Here is a 20,758-nt window from a genome sequence, read left to right on the forward strand (position 1 = left end):
AAAAGTGTTCGTCCAGGGAAGTACTGCCATCTGATCTATTTCTGCCGCCAAGCAGTAATGTCAGCATATTATATGCTGACTTAACTGTGTTCCGGTTTTGAAGGGTAAGAGTGCTGTTGAAATTTCAGGCACATAGGACTTGTCAATTTATGTCTCAGGGTGACGGGCGCATTGGCAGTGTTTGCGCATTGGCAATTGTACCATCAGGCGCACGACTTGTTCGTCCCGTCACGTGATAGTATAAAAAAAAATTAAAAAATATATTTTTTTAATTTTTTTATATTTGATATGTAAGTATTGAATGAACGTGTTTCGACAGTATAATAATGTGATTTACCTGAATTTATAATTATTCAATCAGATACTAGTTTTGTTCTAAATTAGCACAATTTGCCATCACATATTTTCTTATGCATAACTTTAATAACAGTGGAGCTACTTGTGAAAGACTTGGTCCAGGGAAGTCCTGCTACTTTACCTATTTCTACCGCCAAGCGTTCCGATTTTGAAGGGTGAGGTTATTGGCACATGGAACTTGTCAACTTATGTCGCAGGGTGACGGGCGCAGTGGCAGTGCCCCTAAGATCTATCTGCAGCTGCTATGGGCTGGCATGTCGCTTACCACCTGGCGCACCTGTTCGTCCCGTCACTTTGTATCATAACAAAAACTGTTTTTGCGGTACGAACTTAAGCCTAATTAATAGACCCGATTTGACATTTCACATTGTATTTCCGGCTTGGTTAATGTTTACAGGAGTATATTCTTCAATCGCCTTCCCTGTAGACTACACTGCTTAAATGTTTGTTTTTTTACAGGTAAAAGTTGCTGGTGTTGAATATCAGCCTGCAGTAGCAAGCGCCAACAAAAAGCAGGCCAAAGCGGACTCTGCTCAATTGGCTTTACAGAAATTGGGCATAGTGACGTGAATTCCAGCATATTATATTCGACTTACAGCAATAGGTTGTAATTTCAATAAACTTGTACGCTAATATGAATTCGTTTCTTTTAATAATTCCCTGGTACTACGTCAATAACGCACAAAAAAGTCTTTTACAAAAGTCATTCATTCCCTAGTTTGCCACCCTTAGAGGTGGAATATTTTCTTCAGATTTAAATGAGACCACTTCTAAGGTACAGTGTCAAGAGCACGTCAAGCTTGACACTTAAGATTTAAATCCAACTCTATGCCGCTTACGATAAGAACGGTCCAAATCACAAAGTGTCAGGCTTGACGTGCTCTTGACTGTACCCTCCAACAAAAAAAGAATAATCGAAATCGGTTCACAAATTATCGCGTAACATATATACAAAAAAAAAACATACCAACAGCCGAATTGAGAACCTCCTTCTTTTTTTGAAGTCGGTAAAAAATCCAACCCTTCTACAACGCTGTAACAGAAATCAATAAACAGTTAAAACTTTATACTAAAGGTATTAGTATTAGTTTTATTTAGACATGAGCGCCGCGCGCGCCGGCGCGCCTCCGCCGCCGCCGCGCTGCGTTGTTCCTTGCGCCGCTGCCGCCGACAAATGCAATTGGCGCGCCGTTCAGTTCGATCAGGCGCTCCGATCGTACGCACGCGCACGTTTCCGTATTGTGTATGTAAAAATGGCGACATCAGAAAATGACTTTTTTAAGATAAAACTTTTTTTTTATAAAATGTAAGTTCGCATTTGACCTCCATCTCACCTGATGTAAAGTTACGATCGATGGATGAATGCCTATTCACTTTCGCCATAAAAAGGCCCAAGTTATAACGTTCAGGGAACAAGTCTGCAGGCAGGGAATTCCACTATATACCTGTTCGCCATATAAATGTAACGCTTCGTGCGAATCTTTGGAACATCCACAACATAGAGGTGGAACCCAAGTCTACGCCTAGTCCCCCGGTGATGGAAAGGGGGAGACGGAATTAAATCGTGTAATTCCATCGCACTCTCCGTGATATATCCTGTAAAATTTCGATAAGCTAGCAACTTTACGGCGGTGTTTAAGGCTTTGCAGCTTCGCCTCCACTAATTCCGAGTTACCTATAAGCTTCTTGGCACGGTTATCAATTGAATCCAAGGTGGCCAGTTGAAATGTTGCAAAGCCATCCTAAAGGTTTTTTTAAATAAAATATAAGTGCACATTTGACTTCCATCTCACCTGATGGAAAGTGACGATGAGGTCGACGATGCAGCTTGCACACCTAAATAATGCCTATTCACTCTCCCCTTGAAAAGTCCCAAGTTATAACGTTCAGGGAACAAGTCTGCAGGCAGGGAATTCCACTCCATAGCCGTTCGCCATTCGCTTCGCTTCGCATCGCTTTGGACTGTGAATTGGAGGAATTTCTAAATTGTATCGACTACGCACACGTGCCATTGAAATTCCAAGAAATTGCAACACAACCTTTTTTCGGCACATAGTAAAAGTGATTATTATGAACAAGAACAATAATCAACAATTTTAATCTTTCTTAGAAATGGTACCAATATTTTTGGCGCCTAGTTTTATTAAAGTATTATACCACTTTGGAATCTTGGTTAGTTGCGTCAATTTTTAAAAAAACTTGCCGCAGTGGTGTCCATACTTTTTTTTTACAAAACGATGAGTGAAAGTCGACTGAAGGTAAAAATATTTCAAAATTTTAAGGAAAAAAAATATTTTGATGGATTTTTGTGTAAAACTGCAGGCATTCTAGGGTTTTTAAGAGTTGTGGTAGACAGCAGTACTACTTAGGTGGCCGTTAAAATTAAAACATCAGAAATATCTGAAAAAATGTGGTCGTGGTGATTCAAAATATCATTAAGGGAGTAAATTTTCGAAGAATAACAATTTTTTTATCGTAATTGAAAAAAAAAATGAGATAGATTTTTTTTCTTATTTTTCCTCAAGTAGTTATGCGCAGGTCCACCCTCCAGCGCCCGCTTATCGTTGAATTTTGGGACACGCTGTATAAGTTAAATCCATTGAATCCAAAGTGGCCAGATGATATGTAGCAGAGCCATCCCAAAGGTGGCAGCAGTACTCCATGCACGACTGGACTTGTGCTTGGTACAGCTGAAGCAACTGTCCCGGTGTAAAGTAACGCCTCACCCTGGAAAGGATGCCAAGCTTCCTTGCTGCATTTTTGGCCATGGATGCAATGTATCTGTCGAAATTCAAATTGGACGACAAGTCCATTCCAAGTAGCTGGAGGCACCTGGCTATCGGTATGGATATATCGCGAAAAGTCGGAGTCAGCTCGAAGGGACTCCGTTTTGTGAAGAATAGACACGCCTGAATTTTGGTAGCGTTAAATTTGACAAGATTAGCATCGCCCCAATCGGAGACTGCCTGGAGTGTCAAATCCAAACGGCTAACCATAGACTCAGACAAAGTTCAGTGAGAAGCCCATAAGAGGGAAGCTTACTCAAAAGGCTTGCGTGCCAGACCCTGTCAAAGGCTTTAGAAATGTCCAAAGACCCTGCAAGTGATTCGCCTTACTTTTCTATAGCCTCGCTCCATATGTGACAGGCATACACAAGACGATCGCCCTCGTTGGAATCCGTACTGGCGATCACTGAGGAGGTCGTTGTCTTCAAGGTACGACAGGAGACGGTTGTTGAGTACGCGTTCCATAGTCTTGCAGAGTATGGAAGTGACTGAGATTGGTCTATAGTTGACAAGGTCAGCTCTGCTTCCCTTTTTCGGCACTGGTTGCACGTGTGCAAGCTTTCACGACCTGGGAACTACACCAGTCTCAAGTGAGAAGCGGTACAGGCGTGTGAGAACAGGAGACAACTCAGGCGCACAGTTACGCAGGATTCACGTCTAGATTCCAAAGATTTGTAAGTACCCCTTTTTGGCGTATGCAAATTTGCGCCATAGTGCAGCCAGACTGAGGTAAGATTAGATCCAGACGCGAACATTTGCAAAGAGTGAGGCAAAAAGATTTGCCCTGTCGTCTGCAATGTAAGCCAGCGTGCCTTCCGGCCTCAGCAGAGGTGACATAGATAGTCGACAAAAGTTAGTTAGTGACTTTATATTTAAAGATGTTTTGTTTAAAAAATTAATTTGTCAATTTCTGGCGTCGCCATTTTCACTACGCATACACAATATGGAAGCGTGTGCGTGCGTACGATCGGAGCGCCTGATCGAACTGATAAAAATTTCATTACCATAGAAAATACGTACTATAAGCACTATAAGTTAATAACGCACACACTCAACATAGCCACTGCTCCGTGACAATGTCTAAAACATATTTTTCATACTCTTCGACAGCTTCTTCAGGTGATGAAAATCGTTGACCGCGTAACTGGTTCTCAATTTTTGGGAATAAATAAAAGTCACAAGGTGCCAGGTCGGGACTGTATGTGGGATGGCTCATAAGGTCAACGTTGTTCACTTTCAAAAATTCATTTATCTGTCTGGCCATATGAGAATTGGCATTATCATGATGCAAGATGATACGGCATTTACGGTTATTTTTACGGAGTTTGTCAATAACTTCCGGCAAATAAATAGTCGTGTACCAATCACTATTCACGGTACAACGATTCTCCAAAGCAACAGTAGCCACGTGTCCAGTTTTATTAAAAAAAAAGAAGCAATCATCCGCTTAGAGGCATTTTGCATGCGCGCCACTTTGGTTGGTTTCGGCTCATCTCAAAAGACCCATACGCTCGATTGCTGCTTTGTTTTGGGATTGTAACTATAAATCAATGTTTCGTCACCTGTTACTATGTCCCATACCCAATTCGACGCCCGCGCCCCTTCGTTGAATCTGGTAAGCATGGCATTGCACCAAGTGATGTGATCCGTGTTTTGAGCCTCAGTCAAATTGTGTCGGATCCACGGAGAGCACAGCTTTTTCACACCCAAATGTTTGTGTAGCACCTATTGATTGTATTTGACCCATAACTATGCCTAAAGATGCAAATCGCATTGTATGTATGTCTCATGCCTGTCTGTTTTGATCATACGGCGCACAGCATCGATGTTTTTGTTGTTCACAGCAGTGGACGGGCGACCACCACGAAATTCGTCACTGAGATTCACATGACCGCGTTTGAATTCTGCAAACCAGCTATAAATGGTCGTCTTGCATGGTGCTTCATCGCCAAAAGCAGTTTGAAGCCGAGCGAAGCTCCGCTGAGCTGTTAAGTTACACTTAAAGTCGTAGAAAATCATGCTACGAAAATTTTCACGCATTAAATCCATGGTGATGTAAACAACCAATTTTTAAAATGACGCCATAATGTAAATACAAGTGACAGTCATATGAAACAAACTGTCTTCTACAGCCAAAGAGTTCCATTTTCAAATGTTGTAATTACTTCTTAAATATTGTTTTGTCGGCGCGCCGCCGCCGGTTGATCTATTATCGGCGCTCATGTCTAGTTTTATTACACAGGATGACAATTCAGGGATTCAGGTTGTCTTGATCTATGATGTTTGAAATATTATACCGGGATGCAATAGAGCGTTTGAGTACAGTAATTTGAACTTTTATATTGCTTTGAAATAACAATTTTTTGCCAAATGGTTACGCCCCTGTACTTGTTATGTAACACTTTGAGGTATTCATAAAATTATTAATTTCACAAATATAGAGCCGTTATTCTAAGGACATTTTTAATTAGCAAAACACCACGTTCTTTTTTTGAAACTCCATAAAGTTCTCTAAGCAGAACTGATAAAAAATATTCAGTTCAGTGGCGAGTACCATAGACAATGGAATTTTGGTTCAGAGCTAATAAAAGCGCCTTTGTGATATGGTTTCATCATCATCATATCAGCCGGAAGACGTTCACTGCTAAACATAGGCCTCCCCTAAAGATTTCCAGACCAGCCGATCGGACGCGACGTGGTAACGACGTGATATGGTTTATGAAATTATAATACAGGAGTTGAAAAAGTACTTTTAGGACTTAGGATATAATCGAAGTAACTAAATTTTAAATAAAACCATCAAATTAAGCTTACTAGAAACTATTTATTGAAAACAAAAATCATCAAATACAGACTACCTAAATTTTAACAATTACTATGATTATTTTAAATTAAGTGCAACTGTTCTTTAGCTATCAGTACAAAAAAGACAGAAGACTTAACTTTCGAGCTGTTAAATTAGTCTACCCTCTTCAACTACTGGAATTCACACTATGTCTTGTTTGAGAAAAAAATTGCATTGATCATTACTAACTTAAATGAATAAAACTCGCCTAACTCTACTAAAATGTCTAGCATATACAATCTTTGGAAAGAAATACAAGAGTTTTTATGACTTGTAGAAATATGAAATATTCTGACACTTGAAGAGTTGAAGATGAGCATGGCTTGAGCCATTTAAAGGTGAAAGATGGTGGGCCAGTGCACACAATCTGCCGAAATGCAACTGAGATAGATGAGCTTCACAAGACTCTTTGTTCTAAGCCACATTAAAACTATAGCAATCTGTTTATGTTCAAGGAGGCAGACAGAATTAAATGTTTTTTAAAAAGTATTTCAGTATTTCTGGTTTTCAGACAATACAGAGTATGTTGAAGTCACATTTCCACTTTTATTTCAAACTTATGGTACTTCTAAATAAAACTAATTATAATTTATAGTTTAATTCAAAAGTCATGTATTTCTGTCCAATCAGCAATCACAGATCTGTTCCAAATCATTACAAGTCAATGTCTATTCCTTCTTGTCTTGTTGTTTGATTCTATAGTCAGATAAAGCTGCCTTGATTGCGTCTTCTGCTAACACTGGAAAATAATATTTACTTACAAATTGCTCTCAACAACTGAGGAGATTTAATATGTTCAACTTGATAATATTTGCTCTTAATTTAATTAACCACACATTTTTTTTTAATTTTATGTTTTTGACTACATCAAAAATTTTCAATTAAAGAAACAAGTTGCTTAATCTTATGGAAAATTATTACATTTATCTTTTTATTTTCTTTTTAATCTTGTTTTTAATAAAGCCTTAGGTATCAGTATCAGCCTTGTAATGTCAATCCCTGTGGATTAATCTAGCTATTTGGGGGGGTCTTGTCTCAAAGTACCTCTTCTTATAGAAACCAAACTATACTTGTGTAGATGGCAGGAAAACCTTAGGGCGCATTTATTGAACACAACATGGCAAAGTAAACTTTATTTATTTAGATTTTACGTTTGAACTTAAGTGAGCGTCCTGGGCTGGCTTGTCTTTGATCTACACGGCGACCTTATTATTCTGAGGAATTTAATGTTGTTGCCTAGTAAATAGAATTCCGATTCACCATTAATGTACTTAAAAGCATGGTAACTGGACTCTAAATCATTACATTATCAATCCTATATTTAAAGGACTAAAATAACCCTTAAATTATGCCTGAGTGGACTTCTGGCAAAAATTATATTACAGTCTTTCCAGATGGATGAGATAAGTGTAGAAATGGAAGCTGAAAGACATTTTTTTCAATGCCAGCAATTTTTTAAGTCTAGCACAATGAATTAACAATTAAATATGAATTATGTATCAAAAAAAAAACACTCATGTGTTTAGTATTGCTACCCACTTGGTCTAAGTAAATGCAACTTACTTGATAATAATACTTACTTGAACAATGCAGTTTGACAGGGGGAAGAGATAACTCTTTAGCAATATCAGTATTCTTAATCGTCAGAGCTTCATCTACGGTTTTCCCCTTCACCCATTCAGTAGCTAACGAACTTGATGCAATAGCAGACCCACAGCCGAAAGTTTTGAACTTAGCGTCAATTATCTTTCCATTTTCGTCGACTTTGATCTGCAACTTCATGACATCGCCGCAAGCAGGAGCTCCGACCAAACCCGTGCCTACACTCTTATCCTTTTTATCCATGGAACCAACATTGCGAGGGTTTTCGTAATGGTCAATAACCTACAACATATAACAATTTAGATAGGTATGTTTTCATCGACGAAGATATAGAAAAGTCATTAATAATAAAATTTGTTGAAGTTATGATAATAGAACACTAGTCACGACTCGATAAGTAAACATGTGCATAATATTTTTTTAGCTCATTGCGTCGTTCCGTAGCAAATAGATACTCTTGCACAATGATAAACTAAGTTACCTTAGCATGGTACATGGCTGCTTGGACGACTCCAACATTATTAAGGCTCACACATCTGCGAATATTAGAAAGTAAAGCCGACATTGTTATGGACAATCTGAATTTCTCTTTATTTTAAATCACATCAATTTATTTCTGCAAGGTTCTACGCATTGACAGAGAGAGAGAGACACACAGAAAGACTTCGACGGTACGTTCAAGAACACTAGTCCAGTTGTCGCATTACGATGTTTATCTTATGACCTAAACACTTTATGTGCTCAGATTACATATTTTGAAAATATTCTGAACAATATAAATAAAACTTCTACATATTTAAACTAATGTTCTACTTATATTATTGATAATTATAATTAATTTAAAAAAATGTAAACTCAAGCTAGATAAAATTAATACACGATTTAAGAGCTTCCCTAAATGTCAGTTTGACGTTTTTCATGTGAGTTCAAAACCTAAAAAACTTTCAAAATCGAAAAGTACTCATTTACAAGAATAAATGTATAAAAATTATAAATATTGTAACAAATAACAAACATATAATTATTAGAAGTTTAATACATTTTAATTTTTTATGTTTAAAAATATTCAGAGTTCAAAAGCAATAGTACCAATAAAATTTAATTTATCCACCACAGTATTCGAGAGTACCATTGGTTACAAAACAGGTTTTATTACGATCTACAATCAAACATGACAATCGCATTTCGAGGCTTTTCCCGGCTTGTCGCACCGATCGTTGGTAACGTTTTGTGCATATCTCGGGCCAACATAAGTGCTGTGTAAGTAACTTATATTTTTCTGAATTTCTAATAAGTATTTCCATTATAAAAAAGTTATGCAATAATTGAATGGTTTCGGCGTAATCTCAGCATCACTATTTTTATGTCAAAACACCGGCCTGTCATTTTGTATTTGTATAAATGTCAATTTTCTAGGGAAATATTTTAGGTTTTTTTCTTCAGTTAGGCATTGGCGTCGTCGTTCGCTATAATTTTTTATAATAATTTTACCGAAATACTGTAAATAGTCATTTAACCCTGACATTGCCAGAATCGTCGTGGCAATTGATGGAGCCATTCTGAGGGCCGTATTCCAGAACTCGACTCATTACAAAACCTATATTTTGACCTGAGGAGCCATTCTAGAGAAATTGGAATTGGAATGGAATATTCTTCACCCTACAAATAGTGGGCTTATAAATATGTAAATAATAAATGCTTAAGTTCGCATGTTTGAAGCAAAATAAATTGCAGACCTTTATATAAAAACAAAATAAAATGTAGATATAACGGCGAGTCTAAATAGTAGTTCACTTAAGTAAGTACTTGCTTTAGCTCTTAATAACAAATTTAGGTCTGTCTAGAAAAATGGCAGAGAATCCGGACTACAAGACGGCGACTTCGATTCACGAGTTTACTGTGAAGAATATCAGAGGAGAGGATGTGAAACTGGATGTGTACAAAGGTCATGTGTGTATTATCGTGAATGTCGCGTCTGAGTGTGGGCTCACAGCGAGCAATTACAAGTCACTCAATGAGTTGTATGAGCAGTACGCAGAGAGCAAAGGTGAGGTGAATAGAATTAACATGATTCTATTGTGATAGGTCAGTTGCTAGTGTTGTTGCTTCTACAAACATGTTTTAAAATATTAGCCAGAGTTGGGAAAATTTTCAGAAAATAAGGTTAAAAAAATTTTTAAGGTTTAAAAAATATTTATAGCATGATTAAAAAAAAATTTCATGAACATAGCTAAATGTAAGTTTCTAAACCCTGCTTGCCTTATTTAATTTTTAACAAATTCCATGAGTTCCGTATACCTATTCAACTTTTGACAGGTGTCATTGTCAAATGTGGAAAAATAATTGGGAACAATATTTATTTTTCTGAAAATTATGATTTTTTTTAAATGAAAATTTTTCGATGACCCAATACACCACCACTAACTGGCTACCTATTTAAAAATAAATACAACTATTAAAAAAATATAAACATTTCTAGTTTGTTTTAATTTATTTATGCTGTAATTCAAGAAAGCCTGAAATATTCCATTACTTTACCCAATTTTTATTTTGTGTTACAAGGTCTTCGCATTCTAGCGTTTCCTTGCAACCAGTTTGCAGGCCAGGAGCCTGGGGACCCTGAAGCGATCTGCAGTTTTGCATCAAAAAAGAATGTCAAGTTCGATCTATTTCAGAAGATTGATGTCAATGGTGATAATGCATCACCACTGTGGAAGTTTTTGAAGGTGCGTAGTTTTTTTAAGTTACTTGGGTTCCTGATGTTGCGACACTAGTATTAAGTTCTGACATTAATATACATACAGCTTTGCCTAACAAGTGTCGTCTAAAGGAAAAGTCGTGCCTGCTCATAACTTAACCTATATTATATTATAAATAGTATTAGAGGTCCTTCTGAAAGAGTTTGTCCAGGGAAGTATTGCAACCTTACCTATTTCTGAGTGTCATACTTAGGGTCGTATTCCAGAACTCTACTCAATGCAGTCAGGATTTGAGCAGACTTCAGTATGATTTCAAGCACTGGAAATACGACTCTAATGGCAAGGACTTCAGTATGATTTTCAGTGCTCACTGCAATACTCAAGTCCTGACTTGAGTATTGAGTAGAGTTCTGGAATACGACCCTTAATTTCGACAAACACTATTGCGACTTGACATTACTTCGAATACACATTAATTCGACAGAACGCTACTTCGACAAAACACATCATCGACAGGTCACTAGTCCGACAGAACACTGCTTCGACAACACAAACATTTGATAGGTCACTATTCCGACGCAACATCAATATTTAATATAAATATTTCCTGTACTGAGAGACTACTTAGAGACCACCTCATTCTTGAGCGGAATATCTCGTATGTATAAATATATATCTGAGAAATAATTAATAACTTGTTAAGCAGTTATTTATCGATTACGTGGTCTGTCTGAATAGTGACCTGTCGAATATGTATATGTGGTGTCGAATTAGTTTTCTGTCGGTGTAGTGGCCTACCGAATGTTAGTGTTGTCGAAGCAGTAGTACTGTCGTCGGTCGGGTGACCTGTCGAACATATGTTTTGTCGAAGTAGTGTTCTATCCAATTAATGTATAGTCAAAGTACTGTCGAGTCGAAATTAAGCATGACACTCCCTATTCTGCCGCCAAGCAGTAATGTGAGCATTGCTGCATTGCGGTCTTGATGGGTGCTGCTGGTGAAATTACAAACACATGGGACTTTTCAACTTAATAATAGGTCTTACCAGTATAAGGACCTTATATCTTCATAGACGAATTTTGCATACTTCTCTACTTCATACCCTCTTGAATAATTAATTATAGATTTGACTTGTTTCTTCAATCTCAAATCATGCAACAATAAATTGTAATTCCATCCGTAAACTGTATTAACATTTAGTAACAGTAGAGCTCATTGTGAGAGTTCGTCCAGGGAAGTAGGTATTGCCACGTTACCTGTTTCGACCGCCAAGCAGTAATATGACTATTACTACATTCCGGTTTTGAAGGGTAAGGTGCTGGTGCAATTACAGGCACATGGGATTGTCAATTTATGTCTCAGGGTGACAGGCGCGGTGGCGGTACCCTTTGGATCGTTGCGTTTTAAAACTGAATGGCACGGCCCTACTTCCGTCCCGTCACTTTATAATTTAAAAAAAAATAAAAGTAACTACTTAATTACACTTATTAGATTAAAGGAAAATGGGCGCCCATTCTCCTTTTGCATTGTAATTATGTAGTAGGTGTAGCTGACGTCAAAAAAGAAGGTACTAGGTACATTCTTAGTTTTTTAGTTTAATAGCAGTAGAGCTCGTTGTGTAAGAGTTCGTCCAGGGTAGTACTGCCATCTTACCTATTTCTGCCACCAAGCAGTAATGTCAGCATTACTGTGTTCCGGTTTTGAAGAGTAAGGGTGCTGCTGAAATTACAGGCACATAGGACTTGTCAATTTATGTCTCAGGGTGACGGGCGCAGTGATAGTGCCCCTCAAATCTTTGCAATTTAAAGCTCTGAGTGGCATTGTAACTGTCATGGACAGGCATGTAGCTTACCGTCAGGCGCACGACTCGTTCGTCCCATCACTTGATGTTATAAAAAAAAAACTAATCAGTGATCCAATTTAAAGCCCAGTACAGGTGTTATGACAATGCAATAGCTGCATATGCAATAGCATTTCCCTATGAAATACGTAGGTAAATGAAATAATCAAGCCTCCTTTGCATATCAACAATTAATCGTTGATATTAAATGACCTTGTATGTAATAACAATCTGTTTAATTGTCCTGTGTCAATAAATTTAACAATATTCTTTTCCTCAATTGCCATCACCATTTTCATCAGCCTTCAATAACATTGCTTCATTCATTTATAAACAAAACGTAAAATAATAAAACTGTACTATTATAAAGCAAAAAATATCGTTATCGATTACGTTACAATTAAAAAAGTGTAATAACTTTTATTATCAGACATAACTATCAGTGTTTTGATTAAATATTGACAAGGTATTGCTGCCATTAGGTGGTTATTGATTTCCACGACCTTGCAGTTTAAATATAAATACATGGGGTAACTATTTAGATACAGGGTTGTTTCTCTGAGAACACACAGCTGTTGTGCTGTTGTAATCAGTTATTTTTATGGAAATATACTTGACTATTTTGCATCGCTATCTAGATTATTATTTATCTTTTTTTTTTCTTTTTTTTAACAAACAAAATTACTGATGGTCAGGTTCTGTGCGTGCAGAACCTGTCTGATCAGTGATCCGGATTTAATAGTAGGGAGAGTCAAAACGCTATCACAGGCACAGGAGGTATATTTATAACACCTACGACCAGCAATACATTTGCGGCATTAAGGTCCTTGCTTACTATTGCAAATGTAGAAACTGTTTTTTTATTCATGAATATTAACTAACATTTTGTCGCAGGTATATACCAATATTTTTAAATTTATTTGTCTGTACCAGCACAAGCAAGGTGGCACCTTGGGCAATTTCATCAAGTGGAACTTCACTAAATTTATCATTGACAAAAATGGCGTGCCAGTCGAACGCCATGGACCCAACACCGACCCCGCATCGCTGGTAAAATCGCTTGAGAAGTACTGGTAAAATGGATACGAAATCATTACTAAATTTTAAATAAGGGAAGTAAGTAAAGTATATTCCGAGTGAAGTGAGAAAAGATATAATTGTTAGAGGGTTATTTGCGTTAGTCTAAAATCGCAAATACTATTGTATTATTGTTTTTATTACTTTGCAAGCTATTAACATGTCATATATTTTTACGTAATTCTTAAGCTTATTATAAAGCCTTTCATTCTCTGGGTCCATAAGCAACACTGATTGTTTGAAGCACTTTTGAGGAACTATTAATACACTGTGCACATTAGAGCCTTTTTTTAAATAATTGAACCACAAATGCATCTGCTGGTGGGCTTTGTCGAAGTGCACGACTTGCTTTATTTTTATATTCAGAATTGATCGTTTTCTTGGCTACCAGGAAATCATTCCTGCAACATTGTGATGATAAGAAGTACAATACGTAGTAGTAGTATGGTCAATCCATGTATATTGAATATGGAAAAATATGTTATTAATTGTACTGAGAATGATAATCTGGAAATGTTAATTTAGTTATGTTGTAAAATTTTAATATTGTTTCTGTTGTCTTCGGGTGCACAATATATTATACAGTGCATTTTGTTTTTTTTTTATCGTCGATATTAAACTATATAGAAAATCAATAAAAAAGCCTTTAATTTAATCTGCAAGGTGAAATTTAATTTTACCCTACTGTATCTTCGGCGCGTAGCGCACTGTCGGAACTTGTTTAAAGCAAGGATAATTTTAATTCACAGAACAATAAATAGGTACATGTTTTTTTCTTCCGTGTTTTGAATCGTTTAATAAAAGCTTGTGCTGCATAGACCTCGAGGACATTACATGGATAAGGTGACCATTTTGTTTTCCTCGGAGCGGGACGCCCTTAGAGCAGAGGGGACGCCCCTGTAAATTTATTTTTGTTTTAATAATAAAATACATGTAAGTATGATAGCTAGTTACGAAATATTTGATGTTATATGAGGTTATATGTTTAAAAAAAAAACAAAAACTAAAAATGTTTAATGATCAAAAATTAAAAAAAAACTAATTTTTTTTTCATTTATCGTCACGTGTGTCCTGTTCTGTCGAAGCGTTTATGTATTTTGCTTAGACTATTCCTTTATTTTTTTTCCATCCTCTAAGGTATTTTGGGGACAGCGGGACACGAAGCTTAAAAGTGAATCACGTTATGCATGGAGTATCCTCTAAATAGCACGAGTGACCACTACAAACGCGAAGACTCGCGCGACCGAATATTTAAGACAGTTCTGCACCAATTTCATTCAAAGCGAAATAAGATGTACTCACAAATCACTAATATACGAACTGTTATTATTTATATACAAAATTTACCTGCCACAATGTCGCCTAAAATTGCAGCCAGGCAAGGCGATTCTGCGATTGCGTCCCATATTCAAGCGTGACTAACGATGACCATACTCGACTTTTTATAATTTGATTAGTCAGGTAAAAAACCCTCATTTAGTCGGTTCTAGTCGCCAAAAAACTAGTTTTAGTCGGTCCGCCGATTTTAATTTAAAATACAATTCCGTTTTGAAGTCATAACGATTTTTTACTGTCCACGCTAAAACAAGCTTATTCCAGCGCCATTTTTTTAATATCAAGAACCACAGCCTCCTAGCTTAGATTTGATTGCACCTAGAAAAAACTCGTGAATTTGTCGGTAAAACGGCAGTCGTTATCCTGCATTGCAGTCTGCCTTGTCATCCGCCGCGTAGTGCAGGATTATGAATATAGTCGCAGCGTGCAAATAATCCTCCAATGCGTCCTGCGAGACTCCATACGTGGCCCATACGCAGGATAGTGTGTGAGCAGTCTTCTGCCTGCGCGGCGGACGGGGCGTGCAGGTAATGCATGGGCCGTTTTATAGTGACAAAAGTTTTAGAATTAGTAGCTCCACCATTCGATCATGGTCACACTGGAATAAGGGACGCGCTGCTATGCATTAACACGAACGAGCAGTGCAATATAAGCGTTATCGTGTGAAAAACAAGGTTACGTTTCAGTAACACGTTTGGCCGGCGCGCGGTCACCCTAATCGGATACATCGTACTCTTCCGTTCAAATTAGACTAAAAAATAGGGTGACTTGGCATGCCTTGCGACACAAACGTTGATCGACGTCCTTTGCAGTCAATATACTTATTAGAATAACATAAAATCTCAGCGTCTGATCACGTTTATGTTTATGAACGTTGCGTCGTCGTGTACAACAAATATAATTTTAATATAACAGCTTTAATGACATCGATTACAATACGAAATATCATTCAAATAATATTATATCTATGTAACAATAACGTAATGTATGTACATACATCCAGTACAGGTATACTTACGTTATTAATTCTAATATCTATAATGTATCTAGAAAGGTAATAACAACATATAGTTCAAAGGGTAGTAATAAAAGCTCCGAAAAGTAAATTAAACTTATTAAAAATTTACATATTACTGCCTTATGCTATGCTACTGAAGACTTACGCAAATAAAGATGCGGAAACAACCGAATGAAATATTGAAAGTTGCGCAAAATCTTGCTGACGTAATACGGTACTTACTACCCAAGTTAATTTATATTTGACTGAAACTTATTGTTAACCATTTTTATCGTAAATCAACTTCTATAAATTTAAAAGCGACCATAAACACATTTCATTAATTAGTGCTATTTATTTTCCGTGACTTATATTCCGTGATCCCATCATGCGGAAGTAATATTATGAGTGACATGACAACATAGGACATCACCGTAAGTTAGTTTTTCTTTCGGATTTAGTATATTATTCGGAAGTAGGTACAATTTCTACAGGTATTCATAAATTAATTTCTTCTTTCAATTTCTGTGTTTATTTATGTACCTAACGCATTTTAGCATAGTGTTGATAAATAGGTATTATTACAGTTAGCCTTAGTTCGCTGCAATTCGATTTGTTTTTCAGAACCTTTATTTTTTCTGTAGTTCGAAGTAGGTACAACTTATGTGTTGTTAGTAATTATATTAAAATTGTTACAATTGCATACGTATTTACGGATCAAATTGAAGAGAAGTTATAAAATAAAAATTGTCTTCAATTTTCGTACCTGTTTACCACAGACCACATAAATTTACCTATGACAAACATACGCAAAACATAATTATTATTATGTTATTTTCATAACACACTTATTTTGTCCAGGGTATTTGCGATTGTCACACGTTGAAAATGAAACTAGTAATTATTTCGGATTTAAATAGCATTTATTTGTTTCTGCAAACAAACCAATGTGTCGGGCCATTTACAGATTTCAGTCACGGCCGACCTTAGAGGATGGAAAGGCCGACCGACAGTATGTTTTTAATTTGTGCGACTGACATGGTAATTATTGACCAGCTACAGGTACGTTCTATGTACGTACGTATTAAACCATAGACCATATATTTCGGTCTGTGTGACATAACTGGTTGATGACTTCCATCTTAAAAACAAAATTCAAAATGCAGGAAATTTTAATCACCACAAATACGAAGTTATACGTGGTTCTTTAGATATGCATTTTTAATTTATGTGTATGATTTGTCTAGGTAAATGTACGTACATCAACATCAAGCTATACATTTTTGTTCGATTAATTGAACTCAAATAATTCCTTTTGGAGACTATTAATTATTTAATATTTATTTATTGATCACTAAATAACTATAGAGCTATCAGCTTAAAAAGGTACACAAATGATTCAAAAGCTAAAAACGCATATAACTTATAAAAAGTTAATTTTGGTAAAAACTCTAACTACAAAACCCCGCTATTTTTTGCGATAGTAGTTACATAATATTAATTGTTCACACTTCACACCTGTCTTTTAGCTCAGTCTGTTCGCGTTGCGGAACAATAGACGCGGGCCCCGCTCCGCTATGACAACCGACGCGATGATGCCAACGGCACAACAGCGACCTTCCACTGCTTTTATTACAAGTTCGAGAGAGACGCAAGACTAATAAATGTGTGTGAAGAAAAGTTTATTCACAAAATAAAAAATATAGCAACAATGATAAATAATAATACATTCACGTTTATATTAAGAAATCGTTCAAGCACAAATCGCAAGGACTACAAAAGTGATTCTTTCGGTTCTTATTATTTCTCAAATCCCAGACGTCACCATTGCCTACTCAACTAAACTATCAAAGAATTTAAAAGCTGAATTATTTAACAGTTGACCGATTGCAGTTGCAAATTGGATCGCTCACACGCCTAGAGACTGGACAGGCACAAGTTTAGTAGTAGGAATTTCATGATCAAGATCTTGTAATTCCAAGCGCATTCGGCTAAGATCCTAAGTTAATTTGTATGGGTTGTTAGGTTAATACATAGGGCGCACTATAAGCAGCTATAAATTTCCGGAACTGGCCACTTACATAAACAATATTTAAAAAGTAATTACAACATTTGAAAATGGAACTCTTTGGCTGTAGAATGCAGTTTGTTTCATCTGACTGTCACTTGTTTTTACAATGTGGCGTTACTTTAGAAATTGATTGTCTACATCACCATGGATTTAACTCGTGAAAATTTTCGTAGTATGATTTTCAACGACTTTAAGTGTAATTGAACAGCTCAGCGGAGTTTCGCTGGGCTTCAAACTGCTTTTGGCGATGAAGCATCATGCAAGACGACTATTTATAGCTGGTTTGCAGAATTCAAACGCGGTCGTGTGAATCTCAGTGACGAATTTCGTGATGGTCGCCCGTCCACTGCTCTGTACAACAAAACATCTATGCTGTTCGCCAATCAAAACAGACATGCATGAACATACCATGAGATTCGGGCATCTTTAGGCATAGGCATGAGTCAAATACAAATTTGGTGTGGGACATAGTAACAGGTGGCGAAACATGGATTTATAGTTATGATCCCAAAACAAAGCGGCAATGGAGCGTATCGGTCTTTCGAGATGAACCGAAACCAACCAAAGTGGCGCACGTGCAAAGTGTCTCTAAGCGGATGATTGCTTCTTTTTTAATACAATTGGACACGTGGCTACTTGCTTTGAAATAGTAGAACAACGGAGTATCAAAAATAGTTTTGACCAATGTCTTAATTGAAATACACATTTAATTTTATTTGATAGTTTAGATGTTATATTTTATTGTACTAAAGGTTTTTTATATTAGATAGGTATGTTGATTTAATAAAAATACATCCAAAATATCCTTTCCCGTACTCATCTCGTTTTGCCGTATAATTTTGGGACTTTCGACGTCCTATTACGTATTGATTTGTTAGATAAACTATGAGTTATTATATGTTTCTATAAAACACATCTTACGTAAATGTCAAAAATAGTTGATATTTTTCAAATTTGTTGTGTAATGTAAAGAAAATAAATCATGATTAAAAATGGAGACATTAACCTATCTTTATCAAATTCATCAAAGGTTGTGACTGTTAGCGAAGCTTGCGGAAGCTTCGAATTTTGTATTATTTCATAGCGTATGTATTCATTATCAAAATTTTATAAAAATCAGCTGCAGTTCTTTTTTGGGTTTCTAAAAATATGAAAGAAATCGTAATAAATGTCCAACCGCAGAAAAACCCTTATCAATGCAACGCGATAAGATAATATAGATGCAGTTGCATTTATCAATATTATTCACACTACACCATTACTATATAATGCTCTGACACATTAATTCATAAATTTATTAAAACAAGCAGCCGTTTGTTACTGAATATACTTTTCCAACTCCTTTGAAAATGAGTACATTCAAATGTTTGAAACGAGAACTAATAGATACTTTCCTACATTGAAGGTGGGAGAAATGAATCTGCTCTAGAAACATTTTTACGAGAATACTATGAACGTTCGGAGGACAATTTACCTTTGATAACTAGACAAAAAATCAAAAAGACAAAAATCGTGGATGCATTGAGGTCTGCAGATGCAGAAAAAAATATATCAGTGCTAAAATTGATGGACGACTATAATACCATCCAAACGCTGAGCGATCAAGAAGTATTAAGTGTACCTATTTATTAAATTGGATCTGACCAGCGCTCAATATTATATATAATATAATATATTTGAAGAATGTTATGGATGAACGGAACTGTTTCTTACTACCACCTTATTACAAAGTACAAAAAAGTAAACAGAACTGTTACCCACCTGCATCAGCTATTGAAATTACAAATACATGCGCCAAAATGTTATCCCTGCAAGATTTATTAGATCACACAACGGCGAGGATATTGATGATAGATTCCGTGTACAAAAACGGTTTGAAACAGTTGGTTTTATACAGTAAATGGGGATGTGATGGCTCGTCTGGTCAAAGTGAGTATAAACAAAGACTTCCAGAGGAGTCTGAACTTGTGTCAGACTCATACTTATTCGTCGCATCTATTGTTCCCATCAGATTAATTGATGAAACGACTGGTAGGTACTGTTGTTTGGCAAAATCCTGCGCCTTCATTCGTGAGATTCTGTCGCCGTATTTTAATTGAATTTTCGAAAGAAACTCCTGAGAAAACTAAAGCTGTTGTTAACGATATTCAAAATTAAATAGATTCTTTGAGTCCATCGTTGATTGTTAAGGAGATGATTTTGCATATTTCTTACAACCTTTCGTTTCAAAAATAGTCAGCTACGAGTGACGAAAATAAACAAATGGAACAAGAGAAGAAAACTGTGGTACAAAGACGCTTTCGAGAAGAGCTTGGATTAATACTTAATTGATAAACCACGGCAAGGAGGTGGTAATACCAATGACGATAACACTACGAGAAAGTTTTTTTATAATGCAGCCTGCTCAGCTAAAATACAGGAGTCGATGAAATCTTGATAAAGCGACTCTATGTAATCCTTCAAGCTTTATCGTCTGGCATAACGATAGATTCCCAAATATTTTGGGAATATGCTTTGGAAAGTGCAAGAATATACGTCAGTAAGTATGATTGGTATTATATGCCATCTTCCGTACACAAAATATTAATTCACGGAGAAGGTATAATTAATAATTTTGCAGTGTTACCTATCGGACAGCTTTCAGAAGACGCTCAAGAATCTCGTAATAAAAAGTACAAACAATTTAGATTACACCACAGAAGAAAGTGCTCTAGATCTGCAACAAATGAAGATGTATTTCACACGTTACTTTGTACTTCCGATCCATTTATAACCAGTAACCGAAAATCTTAGGTTAAAAATCCACAGGAGCTTGACGAGGAGACGCTACGTCTATTGAAAGTGGACCAACTCATCACTGATTCTGAAAAAGATATTAGGTAAAGTACAGTAATAATAAGCTATGATAGAAGAGAAAGGCTAGAGTCTAAAACATATATCCGAAATAATAACAAATATGCTTTCATGTTTTTTCTTGCCCCGTATTTTTATTTTTTTTATTTTATATAATTTTAAGTAAAATTTATAATTACATTTAATTAATTTTTTGAATAAAGAATTACCTTACATGGCCTTTCCATTTTTTTAAACATAAATATTGGGTAGTATTTAATTTACCAGAGAGAAATTTATGATTTTGCACATTTTTT

General features: G+C 36.2%; 3 protein-coding genes across 5 annotated transcripts in view; 2 read left to right on the forward strand and 1 right to left on the reverse strand.

Moving 5' to 3' along the window:
• The window catches only part of LOC113229383 (protein SON), a 35,593-nt gene extending 34,607 nt beyond the window's left edge, over positions 1 to 986 (forward strand). Inside the window, exon 14 of the mRNA XM_026462949.1 lies at positions 817 to 986. Coding sequence (XP_026318734.1) covers positions 817 to 927 — 111 coding nt within the window. The 3' untranslated portion in view covers positions 928 to 986. The remainder of the gene's footprint in view (positions 1 to 816) is intronic.
• A 4,947-nt stretch (positions 987 to 5,933) lies between these two features.
• On the reverse strand, positions 5,934 to 8,229 carry LOC113229515 (iron-sulfur cluster assembly scaffold protein IscU). Its single transcript, XM_026463138.1, has 3 exons — positions 8,072 to 8,229; positions 7,569 to 7,872; positions 5,934 to 6,727 (listed from the first exon to the last, which is right to left on the reverse strand). The coding sequence occupies exons 1-3, from the start codon at positions 8,153 to 8,155 to the stop codon at positions 6,657 to 6,659; spliced, it is 459 nt and encodes a 152-aa protein (XP_026318923.1). The 5' UTR covers positions 8,156 to 8,229; the 3' UTR covers positions 5,934 to 6,656.
• Positions 8,230 to 8,749: 520 nt separating this feature from the next.
• LOC113229514 (probable phospholipid hydroperoxide glutathione peroxidase) lies at positions 8,750 to 13,417 on the forward strand. Of its 3 annotated transcripts, none has more exons than XM_026463135.1 (4): positions 8,750 to 8,850; positions 9,435 to 9,637; positions 10,153 to 10,316; positions 13,063 to 13,417. In XM_026463135.1, the coding sequence occupies exons 1-4, from the start codon at positions 8,762 to 8,764 to the stop codon at positions 13,204 to 13,206; spliced, it is 600 nt and encodes a 199-aa protein (XP_026318920.1). In that variant the 5' UTR covers positions 8,750 to 8,761; the 3' UTR covers positions 13,207 to 13,417. The 3 variants fall into 3 exon arrangements, with proteins under 3 accessions (XP_026318920.1, XP_026318922.1, XP_026318921.1); XM_026463137.1 differs by having other exon boundaries at positions 8,807 to 8,850; positions 9,425 to 9,637; XM_026463136.1 differs by lacking the exon at positions 8,750 to 8,850 and adding an exon at positions 8,982 to 9,274.
• Positions 13,418 to 20,758: the final 7,341 nt, after the last annotated feature.

Source organism: Hyposmocoma kahamanoa, unplaced genomic scaffold (assembly GCF_003589595.1).
Source record: "Hyposmocoma kahamanoa isolate Upper Pololo Valley unplaced genomic scaffold, ASM358959v1 62, whole genome shotgun sequence".
NCBI classification, from domain to species: Eukaryota; Metazoa; Arthropoda; class Insecta; order Lepidoptera; family Cosmopterigidae; genus Hyposmocoma; species Hyposmocoma kahamanoa.